This window comes from Aphelocoma coerulescens, chromosome 3 (genome assembly GCF_041296385.1).
Source record: "Aphelocoma coerulescens isolate FSJ_1873_10779 chromosome 3, UR_Acoe_1.0, whole genome shotgun sequence".
Classification (NCBI taxonomy): Eukaryota; Metazoa; Chordata; class Aves; order Passeriformes; family Corvidae; genus Aphelocoma; species Aphelocoma coerulescens.
Window position 1 is genome coordinate 80,414,081 of NC_091016.1, and position 24,233 is coordinate 80,438,313.

Below are 24,233 nucleotides of genomic sequence, written 5' to 3' on the forward strand. Positions count from 1 at the left end.
CTTGTTATGGCAACTCTCTCATGACATAGCTAATCTAAATAGAAGCATGGAACAAAATCAATCTGTAACTGATAATTATTCTAACTGCCCAACTCCTGGCCCAGATTCAGCTGACTGCAGTGCTTATGCAGGTAGGGTAGACATGATTTTGTCAGTAGTCAGGAGCCCTTGTTCCTGCTGCTTCCCATCACTGCTGGTGAAGTACCGGAGGGGGTGTTTGTGTCTGGTGGGCTGTTTTTAAACTTGCCATTTTGCCAGAGATGGGCTATGGAGTAACTTCCCCTGCAATTATGCAGGTGGATTGAAGGAAAATGGCAACCTCTTAAGTGAGAGCTGTCCATTTATTGCAGTGCAGCTGTGGTGGTGCACAAACCATGTCATGCAACACTTCCACCTGCAGATGGAAGTGACAGCCACATGAGTGGTGGCCCCGTGCACAAATGCACTGAACACGTGCTTGCATAGAAGAATCACACATTCCTCAGAGCCTGCAGCTATTCCACACCATGTATTCACTCCTCAGGGGCTGGCTGTCACAGAGGAATTATGGACAGAGATGGGCACAAGATGAAAGCAAAACTAACCATAAAATTCATCTTTCTACCTTTAAAAATAATTTCAATAAAAAGTTACCTAACTTAAATTTATTTTTAAAATGCTATATTATATATAGCAAGAGCACATCAATATGACAAAGTACCACTGTTTGGAACCAGTAGCAACATATTCTCTATTAAGGACTAAAAGCAGCACATTTCAGAGCAACAAAACTTCAGTGCATCTTTACAAAAGGAAGAAAATTAGTAAGGCACTTCCTCTAGGGTGGTAATAGTAAAAGCACCAGTATCCTTTGAGGCAATGCAATAGTAATGAAAATGTTAATTTTAAACAGACTTACTATGCAAGACAAAGGCCTGGATGCTCCTAGGAGCAACTTGTAATAACACTGGTCTAAGCCAGAACAAAACACAGCAGCATAGTACAAGAGTTTGTTTGTATTTTACCTTTTTGCCAACATTATTAAGGAAAACTAACATGACCAGGTTCAAAGCAGGGCAACAGAAGGACCTCCTGCAGTCATCAGGACATCCTACTTGTCACAAGTTCTTTACTAAACCAGTTACACTTACTTGGAATGTGCACAGCCTTTGTGGCTGGGCACATATCCAGGCTTGGCTGTGCCCTTTCCTAGGGGAGTCTGACACTTCTGTCCAATGGGGAGCCAGCAGCCCCCCACAAACATTACTCTCCAACATCACCAGAAACAGTGGGGAGTCTGGCATTCTCCGTGGTAAGCCCAACAGGCAATGGCTGGAAAACTCAGTAACCACAGTGCTTATGTGCTGTTGGAGTCAGCTTTAGTGATATTTTCCCTAAGAATTCTTGTTTTCTATATGATTTTGGAGTTCAGGAAGACTCTACTTACTGAAACTGTTTTAAAAGGTACAAATGTGACATGGCAAAGAAGAAAAATACCCACAACTCAAGAAGTTAGGCAACCTATAAATGGGAAAATTCTTCATATTTCAATGCATCCTTTTGCCAGCCCTCTCTTTTTCTAACAAAATATCTGCTACTTTACATCCTCTATACATGAGAAAACCTATAATTTTTTCTGCATTTAGGACTTACTATATTAGCTTACTAACTAAACTTGAAGCCACAGGTTAAAAATTCTTTGGATGTGCTGTACTAGCAGTCTTTAAATTTTCAGTAAACATAAGTTTGTTCCAGTGAACCAAATATATTAATTTCCCGTAGTGAATATTTCTCTAGACTACAGCTCATAGGTCCACGTTGCTATAGCCACATATACACTGCACTCCTGTCCTTTATAAAATAGGTTACACTTACTGACTATTCTGGGTTAACTACACACTGACAGAATTGTAACTCCATGTGGTCTCACCCGTGTTTAGTTGTCCCATTCTAGCCTGAGGCATACTGCCACTTTCTATCCAACACTGAGTTGTAAGGATTCAAAAAAAAAAAAGGTTTTGAGATACTCAAGCTTTTATAGGGATAATAATTGAATAGGGAGGTGAAATCATTCTGTTGCTTGTTCTTTTTAAAATTGTGAAGAAAAGACAAAACTCTCATTGTTGATCCTGTATCCTTCAGAGATGGCAGTGCCAATTCCAGTGTCCAGAACAGTGGCCAATTCAAACATCATCTTTCCTTCTTTGGGTTTATACAACCAGCGGTTCCCAACACTGCGTTAACTTTTCTTCATTGGCTGTGTTGACAACAACATGGTCACAATCATACTGTGTGCCTCCTGTAGAGAGAAATTTCAAAGAGGGGAGATTATCTTTGAAATAAGAGACAAATACTCTAGGTCTCAGAAAAGCTCTAGTAACAGCTGGTGTAGACAGTTTCTCTTCAACCCATGGATCTGAGAAGACAAGTGTATTTTCATCACTGCCTGCTTTTGGAATTAATTTTGAAACAGTTTTTGAATTAACCAGGATCAGTCTGCCTTATTCTCTCCACCCCTTCAGTAATTCAGTTTTTTGGCTTTTTCAGCCTGGATGGAAAGGGAAAGAAACACTGATATACACTCAGTATTGCAGTGTTGAAGACTGTCCCTTCCCAAAAGTCACGCTTGACTAATTCAGTTTTCCTGCAACAGTTGTCAATTGTCACTTGGCTCTGAAAATGGAGTGAAGATGTTTAGATGATGAAGTAAGTCCTGCTACTAACAGACAATATGCATGTGACCATGTCAGAGACAAGGTCTGGCACTGGTTTACTCCTTGTCATTATAATCCTTTATTTTGACCAGAATGTTCAGCTGTTTGCACTGGCAGCTGAACATATCTGAATGCAAAATAAGAACATTTCTTAGAAGAGCTTAATCTGCTTACACGATGCAATGCCAAACACATTCTCATAGAAGAGCACCATTAATATTCTGACTTAAGAAACTGGGAAGCAAAGACACATTTGACTAGAGCTGAAAGTCAGAATTGATGTTTTTTTCCCCTCAGATCTAGTACGTATTGCAGAAACGTAGGACACGTGCATCTCCTGTAGTACAACACACCTGCAAAGCAAGTGGTATTCCCACTGGAAGCAGCCATCTGAGCCAACCATTTATACAAAGCACTGCAATGCTCCCACGACCACTGTCTTTGTGTTCTGCGCCCCAATTGCCTCACCCTCCCTGACTGAGCAAAAGACAAACTTGACAGCTGAAAGCTTGTGTTGAATGTAACATACTGAGCTATGTAGCTCATGTTATTTTTTGTAGCTCAGTTAGCACTGTGAGTGCAAAATTTGTTTTTAAGTGGTGTCTGATAGAATGTAAACACGCTATAATGGGAAAAGATAGGATTTTTTTTTTTCAGTGGACAGACTACTTTGATAGCGTGGTGTTCTGGACAAGGCTTTGTGCTGTGCCAGTTTGTCCACAAGGTGGCACTGGCAACTGCACAGTTAAACAACTGCATTCATTTGCTGAGGAATTCTTTAATGCGCAATTCATGGTCCAGAATGGATCAGCAGAATTGGCAGGAACAGGCAATGTTCCTACTAGGCTTTCTCAAATAAAAGCTACATGTATCTACTGTTTTGTATTTACTGTACAGATTTACTTTGTTTTAAAGCTAAGAGTGCATCTATACTTCCACCACCAGACCTATCCATTGTGAACTTCTTCAGTTATAAATGCAGAATACATAATTGCCTTCAACATGATTAACTGAAGAAAATGCAATGCAATAGTATTTCTGCTTGTTTGGTGCCACTTAGAATGGGCTTTAGAAAAAGATATGCAGTCATTGTGACTAAAGACTCTCCTTGAACTGGAGTGTTTTTGTTAAGTTTATAGTTAATCTTCATTAGCTTTTTGTGGCAGTAAAGAGAATTTGTGACCATTTGTGCCACTGTTGTATTATGGTTAGACACCAGATAACCCTGATCTCACAGTTCTGACAGTCCTACCCAGCTGTGGCAGGTGATTGTCCCACTCTGCTCTGTGCTCACCCTGAGTGAGCAGCCTCACCTTGAGTCCTGTGTGCAATTTTGGGCACTACAATATAAGAAAGATACAAAGCTATTAGAGAGCATCCAAAGGAGGCTACAAAGAAGGTGAAGGGCCTTGAGGGGAAGCCATACAAGGAGCAGCTGAAGTCCCTTCGTCTGTTCAGCCTGGAGGAGAGTGAGGAGAAACCTCACTGCAGTCTACAACTTCCTTGTGAGGAGAAGAGGGGCAGACACTAATCTCTTCTCTGGTGACCAGTGGCAAGACCTGAGGGAATGGCCTGAAGCTGCATCAGGGAGTTTTAGGTTGGATATTAGGAAAAGGTTCTTCCCACAGAGGGTGTTTGAACACTGAAGGAGGCTCTCCAGGAAAGTGGTCACAGCACCAAGCCCAACAGAGTTCAAGAAGTGTTTGGACAATGCTGTCAGGCACATGGTGTGGCTCTTGGGGTGTCCTGTGCAGGGCCTGGAGTTGGGCTTAGAATATCCCGAGTTGGAAGGAGCCTATAAGGATCATCAATGATTCTAGGAGTTCAGTCCTGTTTAGTTCTAAAATGCTGACTGTTGACTATGATATTTTTCTGGTTGGTTTGGGGGTTATTTTTTGGGGGGGTGGTGGTTGTAATTGATGTAATTAATATCATAGCATCAATTAAAAATTAATTTTAAAACAGCTAAAATATTAATAGAAATAGAATAAAACAGATATAGAAAATGTTTACTCGCCTCACCCAAAAAAGAAATTATGTAAGAACATTTGATTATGCTAATTCTCCTGATCATTCAATTTTCTACTTTTTCAGACTTTCTGTGAAGCTCTGAAAACAAAGTTCAGAAACAGTATCTACACAAATCAAATTACTATGACAAAAGTGACTCCAAAATACACATCAAGTGCTCACAAACCCTAGGCTGCTATGGCAGAATCTCATGCTTGCCATAGAGGCATAACCATTAATAAACAAAAAACCCCCACCTTTTTGCATCTAATCACATCAGTATACAAGCCTGCCATTGCTTTCCTAATATCCTTTGGCTATTTCATCTACAACTACTAGGTAAGAAAATTTTCTCTATAGAAATTAAAGTTAATGAGAAGTTAGGTTGTTCTTGCTTCAGCATTTTAAGTAATCATATTCACATTGCCCAAAAATTCACTGAGGCTATCTACAGTGAGTGGACACTGAGAATACAAAATAAGCAAGTACTGTGAGTTACTAAATGGTATGTAGGAGAAATGAAATGAAGTCTTAGGGCCTGTATAATTCAGGAGGTCAAACTAGCTGATCGGGTCTTTTTTGCTTCTGGATTAAAGCAACTAAAGCATCATCCTTAATTTATAGGCACATTTAGTGTGTATCCCACTGCAAATACCATGTAATTAAGACCCAGTGTAATGAGATAACATTTGCTTACCTTTGATATCTAAAACCAGCTTGGGTTTCATCTTGCTATAAATTCTGCCATCGGGACTAATATGCCAATATTGTTTGTCTTCATTCCGCTCAAAGGACAGACCGAGTTTAGAGCCAGGAGTTATAAGATTTCCAACAATTGTCAAGCAGCAATCCTCTGCCATCTGTGTCATCAGGAAAGCAACAGCAATTATTCAAAATGGCCTTACGTCTAGTGTCAGCTGGTTTTTTTTATCAAATAGAAGAGATAGCATCAGGTGAGAATAGAATTTAGGAATTACTTTCCCTCAAGGAATCTATTTTTGCCCCAAACTCAAGACTCATTTTTCTTTTGTTCCTGTTTCTGCTGACACTCTCCACTACACAGGAACTGTAAAATAACTACCCTGTATCAGATCAAAAGGAACAATTAGCACCTGTCTCTAGCAGTGGCCAATAACCAAAGATTACCTTGATACTGTGGAAGATTACATTGACCAAACTCTTGCATGCAGTATGTTCCCGGTTATCTCTTCCAGTCTACAGCAATTGCCAGCCCAGAAACTTTTCCATGCATCCCAATATCTTTAATGCTCATTTTCTGTCCCATGTGTAAATTTATTAGTCACTACCCACCAAGATCAGTGTAACCCTTTTACATGAACACTCTTGTATATCGTAACCCTTCGATACTGTGGCAAGCAGTTCCAAATCCTAACTACCACTATTAAAAAAAAATTAGGAATAATTTGATATGCAACTAGTTTCATTTGATACTCTCATCCCTTGATTATTTTAAGGGATGTCTTGTCCATGCTATGTTTGCAGAGACTTCAAGCACAACATCCTTCAAATGGCTAAAATGTCCTCGTTATTTTGTCTCTTGCTTCCATAGAGGCTCTCCATTTCCTCTGAACATTCTTTTTTCTTTCAATCACTTTTAGTTTTACAGTAACCTTTTCAGATAAAGGACATAACTGCACAGTATCAAGTGTATGAATTTCACAGGGTATCACAGTAATATTTGCTTCTTTGTTCTACACTCTTTTCCTAGTCACTTGTATTATTTGATTCCAAAAGTCTGCAAATGTCTTCTTGGTTAAAAAAAGAGCTGGCAAAAATTAAGCTTACTTCAAAGGAGTACTAAGGCTGTATTACTAAGTAACAGTTAATTTTTCTAGATAAAGCGATTTTCAGTAGATCACCATAAGCTGCACCTTTTAACTACTGAATGCACTTCTGTGGCAGGTTAAACACTCATCTGCCATTGTTGAAATGGCCCTAAATTATTTTTACAAGTGCTTTTGAAAGCACTATTTCTTGAAAAGGTCATACTTCTGACTAGCATAACGTAGGATTCGAGTAAGTTGATTTAGTTGTGAAATTCCTGTTTGTATCTGAAGCATTCTCTAGTGGAACTAGAAAAACTCTGAGCTTAGACATTAGGTCCACTGGGCCAGTACTTCACCCATCTCCAAGAAACTCATAGAGTAAGGAAACCTGCACTCACATCTATTTCTGAAAAAAGGAGCAGATTGACTTCCATATCCTGCTTACTGGTTATCCCACATACTTAAAATGGCCCTTCCTTTAAAACCCCAGGCACAGCCCAAGGTACTGTGACTCAGTCACTGAGATGACCCAAGCTTACAGGAAGGTGCAGGTTCTTCCAGTGACCTATGTCTGCCTATGTGCAGGTAGCTCAGTTTTCTTTCTAATATGTGGTAAAACCCAATTTTTGGTTTGTGCAAAATGGATTTACTACCGTTCACCATAAAGATGGCAGAGCTCTATAACAGTTCAGTCACTTAAGATCAAAGTTGCCAGCTTGCACTCTGCACTAAGCTACCTGATTGCTATACAGCACAAGCTGTGTATTTTCTGTGCACAGAAGAATTGCTTTGTGAGATACAGAAAAAGGGGCAAAAACCAGGAGCATTTATCCAAAGCCGTATAATACAGCACTGCCTCAATATGAAAACTTTCAGTGACATGTTTGAGAGGCACCATCAAAAGAGAAGTCTTTTGTATGTGATATTAAAGCTTTTAGCTTACTTTGCATCATTTTGCTGTCTGCATAAATCCCTTTTACAACTGCATGTGTCCTGTAAACATGTCCAAACAATGCCTTAGCTTATTAACAGTAAGATTCTTCCCTCCAGCATAGATGACATAGTTATAAATGGCTCCTTTGAAGTTATACAATCCTATAGAAAAAGTTCACATGATTCTTTGCAGTCAAGCTGTTTAACAGTATTAAAGTAACTTAATTTTCTTTTGGCTGGCATCCCTACCTAAGACTGTTCATGCTTAAACATTATATGAACTGCGCATACCTCCGCTCACCTCAATGACAATTTGCACATGATTAGTTTTATGGCCTGTGAGAAAAGTAAGGCTTCATTTGGAAACTTGTACAGAGGAAAGGAAAAAGGATGGATTTGACAAATACAGGGATAGTCAGAAAACAAACAAAAAACCCCAAAACAAAACAAAAAAAGCCCCACCCCCAAACAGCTCAAGAGAGTGGGATTTTATCTTTAAGCTTGCCTAAATGCAGAAGAGGATATCAATCTACATTACACTAACTGTCCTACCACAAGGTATGCATAGTTCAAAATATTATCAGTACTTGAAAAAGTCTCCCCTGCTTGGATATTTCTGCAGTACTTTCTCTCAAAATTTCAATTATATCAAAAAAGTATCATACAACTAGTTTGTATCACCTGAAAAAGCCAGAGTTGATCAAAACAAAACCCACAAAAACCAACTCCCAACAGAAAGATTACATTATAATTGAAGATTAAGCCTATAAAATAAATGAAGATTCTGCAGTAGGAACTAAATTCATAAAGCCCTACAATTGGAGAGGAAAAGAGAAAATGCACATTGAACTCAAACCTTACCCGACACCTTATGAATCCATCCTGATAAACCCAGATTTGATCATCTGAGTCTGTATCTTCTGCAACCTGTATTCTGAGAAGATTCAGATTATCTAGGTTTCCATCAGCTGACATGAATTTTCCTGTTTCCTTGTTTCGAAGCCTGAAGTACACACGTTTCTGCAGAAAACAAAAGAACTCTTTAACCACAATCTCAGCAGAGAAGACATCCTGCTCTGGGTTAACTTCAGAGCAGCTACTATCAGTGCTGAACCCCAAAGCTCCCTCTTCTTTCTGAAATTTTAACTTTTTTATTCACTAATTTAATTCAGAAGCCCATAAACATCTTGGACAAGATAAGCTTTGAGAACTCGCCACTCTGCATGGAGAGTTTTAGGCTTTCCTAAGCACTGAAATCAGCACACAGTGGAAAGCTAAAAATTTTTAATTCAGAGCAGAACGAACTTCTCTGTGCTAACTCCTATAGATGCTCTGAGCTTTTATTAAGGGTGCACTTGTGTGGCCCATTACACATGAATACTTCTGTTCAGACAAGCTCTCAGCAGGGCAGTCAAAATGCATTATTCCTAACTCTGCTTAAGGCTATACAAAGACAAAGCTATGACAGCAAGAAAATACAGTTGGTTACAGGTACAAGTACCCTGTGAATTAGAAAAAGCTGTTTCTCCAATGAAATATGGCTCAGCAAGAACCTCAGATGTTAAAACTCCCAGGACTGCTGCACCATTGGACAAGATCATATGGTCCTTACTTAGAGAACAAAATAAAAAGGGCATGACAAGAATAAATTTTGCATTAGATTTGCAAATTATTCTGCCAAGTAATAAGCGGGGAGGGACCTTCCCTCCTAAATCAATACAAAATCACTGCTAACTGAAGTATCTTTTTTTTTCCCCAATTTTCTTGTTGTTCCCTAAAAAAATAGAGATATGCCAGCAACCAGTCTGGGTGCTAGTTATGAAACAAGTTACGATACTTTATATATAGCAGTTATAACCATTATTTATTAATCCTTAATTAATCCTTATATGCTGTCTTCTGTACTTTGGTTTAAAGGATGTTCCTAATGAACAGTTTAAGCAGTGTAACTGCTTAGCCATGTAGCATAATTAAACAGCTTTTATTACACACGAAATTCTGGAGTGATTTCTTTACACAATTGCCAATGCTGAAGTTTGTCACATGCCTGTGACAAGACTGTAACACTGCTTTCAACTGCATAATATCTCCTCAACCCCATAACAAGATACAAATCAGTACTTGATATGCTCATGTCAAAGCCCACTCACCTGCAGTAAAGGTCTCAGAGAACCTATCTGACAAAAGCCACTGGCTTTATACCAATCTGGAATTTCATTTGGTGTTAACAACATCTGACGTCCCCTGTAATTACTGTGTTCATAAATTATCCATCTATGAGGAGAAAAAATAAGACAATGTTTTAACTGCCAAATTCTGCTTTGGAATCAATAAATGAGTTTAATAGAAATCTGTCCCACAACATAGTAGTGTTTAGCTTTGGAAAGCCAATGACCTTTGTAACAGGTCTTAAAAAATAATAACATTACACCCTGATTTAGATCAGCCACATTAATATGAGTACACAGGAGTTCAAATTTTAGAGTCCTATTATTTAAAAATTACAAGCTGAATGAAACAAAGCATTTTCTTGGGAGAACCTAACTTTTAAATACCATTTGTTTTCAGGAGGCACTGTGACTCCTCAAGGAGCATAGATCTATATGCCACATGTGCTGTATATGCTACACTGCTGCAGGTGCAGAACCAGCTGTTTTCCAGCTGTTTTGTGTATCTGAACTTGGCCAGGCCTGGTGCACGTGAGAAAGAACTGCTATGGATGCAGACTGGAACAAGCAAATACTGGAAACTGCAACAGGGTGAAGTTTTGTCGGGTATTTGGGTGGAGGTTTTATTTCATAACACCTCTCTTCTTTCCAAATACCTGAAAGGGTGGTGGGGAAGAGATAGAGCAAGAGTGCACATAGAAAAATTTTGTTTAGCGTTCCATAGCATGCATCCAACTATGCTTAAAATCACACATTGAGTGTAATCTGTCAGAACCCACCTTCTGATTCTCCATTATTAGCACAACCGGTGAATTATGGCTGGGCTTCAAAATAGGCTGCAATACAGTGCAATCTGTAGAGTTTTCTCACACTGATGTGCTGAGACAGTCCAGTGGCCATGGGGGTTTGACCACATGAACACTCAATATGCAAGTTTTCAGGTTACCTCCTTCCACTGACTGATTTGTCACCAGACATCTCCATCCAGAAGAACACTGACTTTAATTTTGGTGGTTTTTCACTGCCTAATACACATCTAGCCCCAGGTATGAAATTAAGAGAATTATAAATGGTGGTCTCTTAGCAAAGGAAGAGAAGATGAAACCCTCTTCAATAAGGGAGGCAGCAGGGGCAAGGAAACTGTTAACCCTGTACTTTGACACATTTCAGCAGCTGACATTGCTATAATGAAATCAGAATTTTCATATCATATTCTATGTTTCCAGTGATCCACCAGAAAAAACACCCCACACATATTCATTGGACAGGAAACAATTCACGATTCCATTACCTGGAATCATGACATTGGCAAAGGAGTAACTTGATGTTTGACTTCATGTTATGGAAAGTGAGAATCAACTATATTGTGGTTATGGTGAAAGATACTGAAACCTTAGGAGGCTTCAGAATACAAATACGTACTTTTTCTTACTACCTTTGTGTCAAAGTCCAGTTCAGTGTGCTAAGGAAACCCTTTGACCAGCTTATCCAGATGGGGAAAATGGTTTGCTCTACAGATTTATTATTAGCTATCCACTTGAGGGCAGTCTTAAGCTACCCAACCGCATCTCTCTAGCACACACCTTCGAAATTTCTCTCTCCAAAAGAACACATTTAAATGCAAAGCAACAGTAACATGGATCTATCATTAAAAACCAAAAAAAACCCCCAAAACTACAAAAACCACCAAAACTGGAGGCAAGTATCTTAGAAGTAGAGGTTAACAACAGGGGGGAAAAAACCAAAAAGAGAATGTAACAGATCCGCTGGAATCCTAAAATATAGGACAGTAGTTTCAAAAATGCTTCCAAACAGCTTTTAAATTTCATCACAGACTATTTTTTACATGATCTTCAAGGGTATACTCAGAGAACACAACTGCTTGAAAACACCTACCAAATCTAACTGCTAGATTCTCATGCAGTTCCTGAAGTAAAAGGGACTATTACTACTAACACCAAAATAGGTGAGATCATGGTCTGATTGCACCTCTGTGTCCTTAGTAGAGGTTAAAGGATGAACATGAAGACTTATTAAAAAACATCTTGAACTTATGACACAGATCACAAACTAAATTACTTTCTTATGTCTGAAACCCAAACCAAGAGCACAGAAGTTGGTTTTAAGGATGCTATCCAAGCTGATTTTTATAGTAGGGATTGAGAGAAGACACAAGTTTCCTTGACAGCTTTATTCAAATTCATTTCAACTTTTCGTACAGGACATGAGTCAATGATAACATGTTGTTGAAACAGGATATGAAAATGCTCTGTAAGAAGAAATGGCATTAAAGCACTACACACATTATGATACTCTAATTTTACATTGTGTGGTTCCATTTCACCTGTAAATTTGAATAAGCATATCATTCTAAAGAATCAAAAGGTGATTTTAAACTTACATGCCGCCAAGGACTTGAACTGAAGCTATTCGAGGATTGTATCCCAGGAACTGAAGATTTAAGATTTCTGTACTGAATTCGATTTTCTTTCCTTGGAAACCCATCTTTTCAAAAAGAGCTATGCAGGGCTCAGACAGCTCCTGCAAAAGGAAGATGAGTGCTTTTATAGGGTGTTGGAACTCCAGATGGTGACTGTGAACATCAGTATTCCACATAAGCCCTTTTATTTCAGAGGTTTCTTCTTGATTGTTTAAGATCAAAAACCCTGAATGTTTTTGCTCTTCAGCTCACTACTTAAACTTGAAAAGTCATAAAAAACCTTTATACAAATCACACAAGGGATCTTCTTGCATGGAACATAAAACTTCCTTATTTTAAGGCACAAAGATCTCTGTGGCTGATTCTTGCACAATACCTTAAGTATGTTTTAAAATACATTTTAATTAGTGCCAAATCTCTCTTCCATTGCACTAACCCCCACTCAAGGGAATTTTCATATAAAGAGCTGAACAGACAGTAAGATAATATTGATTTCTACAGCTTCAAATGGTGACACCTTGTCAGCACTGCTTATCACTTACTGCATTAATTTTTAACTTTTACAGTAGGTTACGGCAACATCAATCTCTGACTAGACAAAAGATTCAAGATTCATATTACTGAGGTAAAATTCATGACAAGTGAAAATTATAACATCTGAATCCTCCAAATCGCTTTGGGGAGATGATTCTTCTCCATCTCTGTCAAAGTGCTTCTGATGTCAAAGGGATTCTGTCCACGTGAAGCTCCCTGCATCACTGAATCCAATTTGAATGTCTTCTGGAAAAAGAACCTTGGACTCTTTTCTGTGGGGCAAGGTATCTTTAGTGGACTGGAAATAACCTCTCATAATGAAGGCCTTCCTGTGGAAGCTGGGAGGTAGGGTTTGAAGTTCCCCAGGGTAAAGTCAATTAAGCCTGAGTGTCGTGGTGTTATAGTGTACACTCATAGACACAAATGACACTGCCACTCCCTTTCTCATAAATCTTCCAGCAACGACTGCATAAAACCAACACCACAGCCAGAAGAGCTCCTTGCTTCTGGCATGTGTTCAGTGCACTCACATCAACTGGATCAGGAACGCCTGACATGGCGCAAAGTCTCGACAGACTCCCATCAGCCTCAGGCATGGAAACAGGCCCTCCAAGGCAGATCTGGCTCCATGCATGCATGGCAGCTCATATATGCATGCTTCCATATGAATTTATTAGTCAAGACATCCTATCTACCAATTTCTAGACAGTGCCTAAATTCCTCTTTTATGTTCCTTTAGATGTTTAAGGGCTCAGATGACAGCGTTGTGTGAGTGTCACCATTATCTGTACAGCAGTCCAGGTTACCGCACAGCAGCTGAGCTATGCTTCCTGATGGCACACATGCTGCTAGGCTGTGGAAAATGCCAGGAGAGGCCTTTTCACTTTACTCCAAAATCAGAGTATGCTCAGCCCCACTATGAAAGGCAACACCAGTTAGACTGTCATGCATCACCACAGGTAAAGAGCCCAGCAGGACCAGTCACACTGTGATGATGTCCCAGTGTCTCTGAACTCTAAGCCTTTTTACCGACTGGCACATGCCCTCTGAGACATGCAACTTCTCAGGCAGCAGCCTTTCAACCTCATGTAGTGCTTTAGAAATAATCTACTTGCAAAGAAAACAAACAGAAAAGGAAATCCTCCAATTTTCTGCCACACCTTACACTGGGCATTTTTTTGATTCAGCAGCAACACTTTTACATAAAACACTCCCCACAGTGAGAAGTGCAAGGTCAGCTCATGAATTTTCTTTCAGTACTTCCCATCTACTGTACCAAGCTGGTGTTCCTGTATATCTACATTTAGTTATTCCACAGAGTTGCTCATTAAAAAGTAATTTCAGATGACTGTTCAAGCATAAACCACATTCACAGCTGTTTTTTATAGTATGTTCAGGAAAAAGAAAGTGTCAAACTCAAGAAGGAAAAATACTATTTTGTATCTGCAGCATAACCATGTGGAGCATGCAAAGCAATTACAACCAGGATATAGTGGCATAAAACCCCCAAAAACCTTGAGCTTATGAACAGCCCTTTGCATAGTTTTGTAATTTCCCTGATTTAAAAAAGCCCTTTTAGCTTTCACTTACAAGTGTATCAAATATCCCTTTCATTTCCTTTTTTTTTTTTAATGGTTTCTTACAAAAAGATCCCTGCAAAGGGGAGCTTAACTAGATAAATACACTAACATTAAAATAGTAAAGGTGCTTCTTGTATAGAAATGTCACAGAAAAATCCTGAGGAAAGTTATAGAAGCAGCAGATGGTGGGGAGGAATTAAGATTGGCAATGCCAAAATACAGGCCCAAAATAAATCTGAGAGGTGAAACCAGGAGCTAAAGTAATAAGGTTCAAGCTTTTGGAAAATCATGAAAAATAAACAATATAAATAGTTAAATAGAAATTATCATTCTTTCTGTACTGGTTTGCTAATAAACCAAGGAGCAAAGTAACCCATTTTCCTCTTCTCCACAGATAGGGAGCCTCTGAAGAAGGAAGCAGCAGCACATGATTTGCAGGCAGATGCAGGTCTGTGCTACTGTCTGAAGTGTGACAAAATGCTAGAACAAGCTTCACAAGCGTAACGAACTTAAGCACAGAACTGGCATTTATGTTTTAATGCAACAGTCTCTCACAAATAGTAAATCTTTCAAAAGTAAGCTGATCCTTCCAGCTTGAAACAAGCATTCTAAACCCAAGAACTACTGGCATGTACAGAAAAACCTATTTTAATTCATGATGATCACCCACCTAGCTTGGCTAGAAACAATTCTATTGTTTTTAATAGGATCTATTAGACAGAGAGTTCAGAAGGCAGACGTTCTTGCTGCAGTTGTTTGTTTACAGAGTACATCAAAATTCTCCAGAGACATGAAAGAGAATGACACATTTTAGCTCTCCTTCATCAACTGCTACACTGCTGACAGGTTACTAAAATTACAGTGGAGTGCAATAAAGTTGCCAAATTCAATACAGATATATCTTCAAGAAGATATTCAATCGTGAACTCCTCCTTTTTTAAAATGAGTACCATCTCCTCATGTTGCTGTTAAGTTCCTGGAATCTTGACCACATTTTGCCAGTAATTACTTTGATCTTAAAAGATACTTGCAGATTCCATAAGTGATCCATCATAATGATTGGTTATAAGCTTGAGTAAACTCGTTCCGGGCCACTGATGAGTTACAAAATATGTAAATATAATTTAGTTTGTATCCACAACACATAACATCACTGCCTCATTTTGCCAAGTAGTATTGGGTGTTGCTTTACCTTATCTAGAAGTGTGCATTATTTTGTGATTAACTCAAATTCCTTTGTCCTGATGATACCAACAGTGTTTTATAGTTACATGTATTTCATGCAAAGTTGCTTAAATTAGCCTGTTTTTTCAATATTCATCAAAAACAAGGTCCATGGTACAGATATTTCTTCACACTGTCCTACCACTTTCTCAACCCATTCTAAGTGGTCTCTCTTACTGGGAAATAGACTTGATTCTTTACAGAAGTTCTTTTATAAGTTGTTTCTAAGAACAGGGATCCCAGGCAGCTGCTTCTGTGACGACATCTCCTTTACGAAAACAGCACAGAGGTCAAAAAAACCTGACTTAATGCAGCTAGGACATTTAACTGCTACTGCACAGAAAAAAACCAAACCCAAACAAACAAACAACACCCCCCAACCCAAACCCTCCTCTGTTGTATGTTTGAATTTTTACTGTTGCAAGAAATGGGGAATTATTGCTGTACTTATTACAGTATTTCTAATATGTTTACTTACAATATTTATGATCCGTAAAGATTTTAGAACTGCTTGGGGTGAACAACCCATTGCTGTCAGATCAGGATAGATCCCTTCTTCTAACACATACTGGTTGCCAGCAAATTCCTCCTGGTCATACACTATGCAGCTGCAGAAAGAAGGAGAATTAATTTCCTCTTAAGACATCTGTGCCAGTAACATTATTTACAATGTTTTGTCCTGAAAGACGTGCAAACTGCAGAACATTGTTCTCTGTAAGTCCCCATATATGAACCACCCCAGGTGTTAGAAAGCTGGCTGTTTTTCTAAAACTTCTACGATTTTAGTGATTTTGCAGTATTCATTCAATATAACTTACCTGCCATCTAAAATTTTTGAAGACTTCACAGCAAATGAATCGATACATCTTGTGTTTTTTTCAAATATTTGGCAGTTACCCTTGAATTCAGGCTCTGAAAATAACTGGACCTTTAAAAAGTTATAAACATATTTAAGGAAATTCATTCTTCTGTCTTCAGTTACATCTCTACCATTAATTTTATAATTAGATAGAAACATACTTAAAACACCCAGACTTCCTTGGTTACCTATGTTTGTTACCTCTTCAGTGTTGCAATACTTGTTCAAGAGAGCAAGGTTACAATTCCAAAAATTACTTCTGGCTGTACATCACTTAGTAACATACAAAATAATTAAAACAACACTAACGAATATAGCTCCTTGGTCTATCTGCTGGGTAAGATGTTTAAATTCCCACAGAATGGTCAGAATAGGCACACATTTTATTAAAGGGCCATAAAAAGTTTTCTTTTATATTATCAATCTGCTTAATCTCAAAAATGCATACTCTTTCCAGTAAATGAAAACTCTCTGCTTTGCAGAGCACTAACGGTGCATAATCCTGGCAATGGACTCAGACAGCATGCCAAGAGGCATGGTATATATTCCTAGGGTAGATTGGCTTTATGGGCCTGTTACAGCTATAGACACAGCCTCATGTTGGCTCTTTCTCTGCTCCAAGGATAAGAGAGGATACATCCCCCAGAGTCTTTTGCCCTTATTAAAAAAAAATTCTAAGCAGCAAACTTGCTAATTTGGTTAGAGGATAATTAGCCATGATCACACAGAAGTCATTCACATTACAGCATGCCTACCAGCTTTATTCACTCTTAATAGAGATAGGAGTGTGGGCAGGTACAGCGTTCTCCAAAGAGGAACACGCTGACGATGGATGCAGTCTCTTGGCTGCAAGCCTCTACTTCTTTGTTTCCTTAAGATAAGGTCTTCCTTAGGATGGGGTCTTAATAGGCACATAATATACAGATACAAATAATTTTTCATGCACACAGCTGAAAATAAGCAGCCTTGAGATTTTTATTCCCCATAGTTTATGCATTATGCCTGTGCAGGAGATTCCAGTGAAGCGTGCTACTAATCAGGAGTAGCAAACCAGGACAGCTAAGAATTGTCTCCTTAGTTTTTAGTTCCATGATATACTCACCATTTTCACTGAAACGAAAATAAAAATAACTTTGTACAGGGACAAACCTGAAAAGGTTCAGAATTAAGAAGGATGAAAAAGCTGTCCATTAGCTTTACTGTCAAAACTACATATTAGTACTTGCACACAGGAGACAATCCAATGTAGAAGTATATTAACTCACTGAACAGACAAGTTCTCCCTGCCATTTCCTTCCCTTAAGTTATTGACAAAGGTGGCATTAACTTTTAAGCACAACTCAGCAGTATTTGTGAGTGAACAACTCCAACTCCCTTCAAGTACAACCGCCACTAGCAAAACTGTTAACCAAAGAAATAGGTTCAAAAGGAGTTAAGTCAGCTGTACCAAGAAGAACAAAACCTATCCTGTAAAGCCCTCACCTCAGCAAGAGACTCCAGGTCCTGCACCTCTGCATAGAGGGCTGCGGGCTCCAGCTCCTCAGAGCAATCACTGACACCCCAAAACACCTCAGTCACTGAACCAAAACATTGCCAGTGCCCTAAGAAAGTTCTAATGGCAACTGTGTATTAAATCCCACCTTCCTTGGGTCTTAATGTGCCTTACTCAAGAGGTTTGGAAACCTGCAGTTTTCACTCTTTGTCTGACTAGTCAGCCGTCTATGCAAATACCTGATGAGTCTTCCACTGGACAAATAGCCATTCCTTCATTTACATGTTACAGACACTACACAGTATGTTTCATGTGCTTAGAGAAGTGTCTTACCTTGACTTTACCCCTTTCGTTTCCAACAATATCCTGCAAAAGTTTTGAGGGGAAAAAGAGAAAAAAAATTTCAACAGTGATAAAATAACATACAAAATTTACTATTAATTATTGTTTAAATAATGTAAATAAACTGAACTTGATAGAAAAAGTAGAGTTCCAAATACTTCAGAGAAGCTTGCAAAACAAGTATAAAGTTAGCTCCTTACCGCAACAATGGGTTGAACTGAAGATATTTTGCAATTCTTTCCCCCCCATGCCTCAATGCTGGGATACAGCCCTTTAGCCAGTATATACTGCTCCCCTGTAAACTCAGGATTCTCATAAGCCACCCATCTGAAAGAGAAAGAAGAGGAGGGTGGTTGGTAGAAGTCACACTACTGTTCCAAAATATAGATGTGTATGTTCATAACTGTCTTAATGTAAGAACAAATAAAAAACACGAAGTGCCAAATTGTGATGCTGTTAAAACCCTGAACAAGCCAGTGTATCTGATACTGCAAACCCCATGCAAATTTTACTACCTTCTTCACTATGTTGATACAAATCAGAGTGAATTAGCTAAAGCAAACCACAAGTTCAGACACATCATCTGCTACATATCCTAGAAGTTATCTTCAGTAAGAATATTCCAAGATGTTTTACAATGCTATTATTTTACCTAGGTCAAGTTCTTCTCTAAAAAATACCCCAAAAACCAGACAGATATCAGAATACAGCTTTTCCAACAAAACCAACTTTCAGAGTCATCTAGACAGTAAATGTAGCAATACTGATTTTTAATGTTGCCTGTAGCTATGGTTCACTTGTGTTTAAGCAAATACACACGCCAGCAGGATGCTGAGCTGCAACAACAGACATATATGCTAATCAGAGCAGACTTCCCTGCTAGGAATCAGAGACAGCAAGAAGAACATCCTTGAAAGTTAAGTATTAAAACCACCACAAATTTGACCAGATCAATGTATTTAAATGCAAAGCCATTATTGTAACTACTCAGTTAGATCTGATGCTTGACATAGGCCACAAACTCAGATCTGCATCAAGTCTTCTGTCTCAGTTGGAATGTGCCTTTTTTGAAAGACTTTCAACTTTTGAGATGATACACACTTGAAGTGTTGGAAAAGCAACCAAATCACTGCATATATCTCTCTGATGTCCAATTACCCCTGCAGTGCTTTAGGTCCAATTTTAAATATCTGGTATCAGCTAGTCTTGCTATGCATAGTCTACTACATTCAATAAATCTACTACTACAGTGTTCTTCTAACCCTGGTTCCATACTGAAAGCCCAAAGAGAGCACCTCCTGCACCTGTACTACCTTTGATTTAGTGATAACCTGCAGAACTTCTCTTGCCTTTCACTACTACATTTCCTAAACTTTCTCATACTTACACTCTTTTTTTCCTGTTTGGTTGTTTTTTGAGTGCCCATACTCGAACAGACCACAGCAGCAGCTGCGTTTTGTTCATTAAATTTATGCAGGAATCAGGACATCTTGCTGGTTCCTGGTTCTACATGGAAATCTTCTATTCAGAGTCAACCTGCTTTTCATTTCAGCCAGTGTGGTGCATAACGAGTGTATGCTAGGTTATGCCAAAATCCACTTTCAGTGGACTCAGAAACTTACTGAGTTTCAACACTAACAAAAAATTTCATATCATAAAGCAGTAAAATTATACAGATCTTAAAGTCTGCAAGGGGAGATAACTCTCAACATCAAAATTCCGCATAAATTATCTATGTGTGTCAATCAAGTGGATTCTACTAAGCTGCAGTTTTATTCCAAGTACAAATGCCACAGTGTCTGCAGATACAAGAAGTGGGATAGCCTCAAAGCGAAATAAAGCTGCATCAACATGTGCCAAGAGTATGAACTTTGTTTTACTTGTCCATGGCAAACACTCAAACAGTGATTCACATATATCACTATTCACATGTCTTGGTTTGCCTCAGATATAATCAATTATTCCAACTTGTTACGCACTAATTACTTACGGCATATTTCAAGGCCCATTTCAAACTCACCTCAGAGTAATTCATCAAAGAGACATTGGTATGTACAATAAATTGAGCAGAGAGTTCAAATTTCTCAGGTGTGTCTATACCTGTATACCACGTGTACCAAAAGCAGTGAAAATGAGGTTTCCTTAAACAATTTCTTCAGCAGACATTAATTAGATTTCTCAATGCACAAGTGCCAGGATACAGCTATGGTGCATTGTAGTTTTACTCAATTGAGATCTATGCAAACAAGTGTTTCTGATACGAAGTGAACTGTAAGACATGTCAGCAGCCTCCTAAGAATCCCTTGATAGAAGTTATGTAGTTTCCCCCATCTAAAAAGAAGCCTGAATGCAGAAGTAATCAACAAATCTCACTTGCATATGTTTACATTTAAATAAATGGGATTTAAATAATTAAGTGCCACTCTTCTATCCTACTCAGCCCATGCAGTTAGACAGTTCCTAGAGTCAGGGCTTAATGGTGAAATACTTGTGCTTCTCCATTCAGAAGCCCATATAACCTGCTTAAAGTAGTAATAACATCATCAAGGACAGGCAGCTGAATTCAGTACCAGCTAAACCTGTCAGACCTCAAGACTATCCCTAGGAAGGAGCACTGCCTTAATCCAACTTCTCACTTAACAGAAAGGCCTGGAGAGCAAGACATTGCCTCCATGTCTGAACAAGAGAGACACATTCCAGCTGCCAGGCACAACAAAAACTGAAATACTGCTCTGCAGCATGGCAGCAACCATCCTGCCCCACAGGGAGTGAGCTCTCCTGACACAACAGATTTTGTAACCCCCAGACGTACAAATTGCCTTAGTGAGTCTGAGCAGCAGCTCCCTCCCAGGTTGCTGGCAGGAGGGTGCTGGAGACCTTTACTCCTGGGCACCATCCATGCCCCTGAAACCAGAAGTAGTGTTAAGCTTTGATTATGTATTGTTAGTACTATTACACACAGAGAATCTTTCTCCGAAAACCTCTATTTATGACTTCTAGGAAGTGCAGCTCCAAACAGGGTCTGAAAGTAGAGCCAAGAAAATAATCCAGACACAGGTAACTCATTGTGGATACAATATTGCTGCTAGCAAGAATTTTTCTTGCTACTTTCTAAGCCCTGTGAGATACTTTTCTCTCTCACTAAGAGATTAGCAGAAGTTCTATAAACTGTGAACACCTGCGACCTTGTAGAACTATGTTTATGGTACAGTAGAAAAATATTTTGACAATGGATGTTTAGGATTTCTAGCCAATCAACCCAGGGGGTGGCTGATCCTTTGTCCAATTAGACTGTAAAGAAAAAAGTCTATAAAAGAGTTTGTAAAATAATTAAATAAATCAATCTTGCCGCACAATTCCTGCCTGCTGGATCTTCTCTCCTCTCCTCCCTACGGCTGCGGGCTACAGTAATAACCCACCAAAAATCGGATTTGCCCTCAGCTGGCCCAGGACTCACCTCGTCTAACTTTAGGAGGGAGGTCAGAAAGTTAACTGGCACTTGCACATTTGTACCATAATTAACAGATAGGATGAGGTAATAAAATTCTGTTTATAGGAAAGAGAAAACAGGTTCATCATGCTCCTTTGTGACTGTGATTCTTAGTATCCCAAGGACCTGCAAACTTTAATTTTGTGACTCCTTGAAAGGTTTTTTTTCCTGAACATCAGTTCAGTTATGGAGAGAAGTTAAAGCTTTGTTTGAAGTGTTCTCCAACGGGGTAACCAGGGGTACTTGCCCTTTTCAGCTCCCAGTGGAGGTTTGTTCTTGTACCATGTGTCTCTTCAGTTTCACTCATGTTACCTTCCTGAAGGCATCTAGACAAAATTTACTATACCTTCTGGTTTCTGTATATGAACCACTCATTACCTAATTATTCCCTTAATATCACTATCCATATGTACACTGGAAGCAGCCAAATCTACATTGTGGATTAACTACTTGAAAACTAGGGGAAAACCAGGCTGATAACACAACCACAGTAAACGGATGACTACATAAAATAAACAAATCTGGAAAAATTCCTCCAGCAAGTTCAAAAGGAATCAACTAAAAGACAAGAGCTTCTTCAGGAGTTCTGCAAAATGTTTGGTGTGTTTATCGATAAAGAAAAAGCACATTTCAAACATGCAGTTCCTATGATTTTCTTCACTATTAAATATAAACTTGAAGAAGTTTTTAAGCTGAGGGGAAATCAAAATAGTACAACACTTGATTTTAGTACTTGCATGAACTTGTAAAGGGTGTTACCTGTTGCTAGTAAATAGTTCCATTTTCCACCACTTCAACTTCTGCCAGTTTGGAAATAAAGATCAAACCCTACTTAAAAGAAGAAATGCCTCTCCTATTTTCAGGCAGCCTAGATTGCTTTCTCCCACCCTAATGGCAGAAAAATAATTTTTGAATTTTATGTTTGGCCAGTCTTCAAAAAATGCTCAAGGGCAAAACATTTTCACTTTTAAAGAAGTACATTTTCATTTTTCAAAAAGTCAATCCTTATCTCCTTAGGATATATTTTTCAGGATGTCTTTACAATGGATTTAGCAAAGACATGAAAATATTGCTTGGAAACACTATAGCTAACAATTTTAATGCAGCTAATGCTAAATTACCCCAAAATGGAATAGTCACTCCCCAAATGCAAAGCTGGGCTATCTCCAGCAATACAGTTTAGATCTGCAGCTGAGCTCAGAACTTGTTCAGTAGTATCTGTGCACTGCAGTGTCAGGCTTTCTTTTCTTTGATATACCCTTTAAATTACAGAGCAATCAAATTAATTATGTGGGAAATGCAGATCATCTGTTATCTTACTGCTCTAACTGCTTACCCAGATACCTGTAGTTTAAAAATTGCAATGAAAGGTTCAGGGCTTCTTACATTTTTGACTTCTTATTTTAATTGTTTTCAATATGATACCAGGAAGGTTACTTCAAAACATTATGACAAGCTTTTACTGAATCTGTCACAGTTCATTATATCATAATCTGCATTACAGTCTAAACAGCTCAGGAAATTGCTCAATAGATTATTCATTGCTCTATGACAGATTTCTTGGAAGATATAAAAAATCTTCTACCTGAACAGATGGTTAGCACTTAAAATGAAGCACTGTATTGCCAAACACGACTTCACACAGATCATTCAAGCTTTCTGACACATTAACATTCTGTAACATCACCACAAAACCCCCAAACACTCACAACCTCTCTGAAAACAGACTCTTAAAAGCTGAGTGCTAACCACCTGTTATGAACAATGCATCTGAACTTTTAAAAAGGTTATTGCCACAAATTACATCTTTTGGAGACTACAAGGTGAGATTACTGGAGTGGTAGCAGAGTCTGTGGGACAAGTTTTGTTCATAATGACTTCTAGCCACCTTTGCCATCAGAGTATTAAACTTACTCTTAATTACTAGAATGCTCAAACTCACATATGATTCCTATCTCAGATGCAACAGACACATTTACTAGAATGACTACATGAAGGGCTTGATAGGTAACCCACAATTTGTTTCCCAACCTTCAGAGGCCACTCTTTCCCAGGAATCTCCCTTGCATATTACAGAAGACAAAAGAGCACAGTGACTTCAGAGGTCACCAGGCAGAAAAAAACCTGCTGTCACACCATATTCATACACAAATTAAAAGCATTCCTCTGGAATGCACAGAGCTTCATTCTGCAACCTTTATCCAGACAAAACTTGCAGAGATATAGCACAGATAACATATGGAAAGATTTAGGGTGTGGCGGGTAAGGTAGAGCTTCCAACAAGTCAACTGCCTGCATACCAGGCAGGAAGACAGACTGTACATCTCATGCTCTTTTGGTTCTGCTACTTTAGTTAATTTTGTGTGTTTGCAGCCATGACTGCTAATACTTGTCTGCATTTCCAAAATTCTTTGATACAGTCTGCAAGGCTGTGAAACTCAATTTGTAATTGATGGACTCGACTAATCAAACAGCAAAGTCTATCAACTGATCAACTGCATGTGATAGCACTCATGGCACAAAGAGTTGGTTTGTTAATGGCCATGCCTAATACAGAGTTTTGGGAACCATATGTTAAAAAACCCCAAACAAAAAATAAAAACCAGCACCACAGCACTAAACCACTGTTAACCTATAGGATTCACTGCAAAGGCAATGTTAATTTTCAGAACAGTTACTCT

At 38.7% G+C, this 24,233-nt stretch overlaps 1 protein-coding gene across 2 annotated transcripts in view; it reads right to left on the reverse strand.

Annotated features, from left to right (window-relative positions):
• Positions 1-256: 256 nt before the first annotated feature.
• Positions 257-24,233, reverse strand: part of CRYBG1 (crystallin beta-gamma domain containing 1) — a 46,097-nt gene continuing 22,120 nt past the window's right edge. Inside the window, exons 14-22 of one of the 2 annotated variants that reach the window (XM_069011040.1) lie at positions 18,263-18,389; positions 18,054-18,086; positions 16,188-16,297; positions 15,848-15,977; positions 11,993-12,132; positions 9,574-9,697; positions 8,285-8,443; positions 5,401-5,563; positions 257-2,278 (exon numbers count right to left, since the gene is read on the reverse strand). In XM_069011040.1, the coding sequence (XP_068867141.1) occupies positions 2,190-2,278; positions 5,401-5,563; positions 8,285-8,443; positions 9,574-9,697; positions 11,993-12,132; positions 15,848-15,977; positions 16,188-16,297; positions 18,054-18,086; positions 18,263-18,389 (1,075 nt within the window). In that variant the 3' untranslated portion in view covers positions 257-2,189. Of the gene's footprint in view, positions 2,279-5,400; positions 5,564-8,284; positions 8,444-9,573; positions 9,698-11,992; positions 12,133-14,523; positions 15,638-15,847; positions 15,978-16,187; positions 16,298-18,053; positions 18,087-18,262; positions 18,390-24,233 lie in introns of those variants that run through there. The other variant, XM_069011041.1, reaches the window with a different exon arrangement.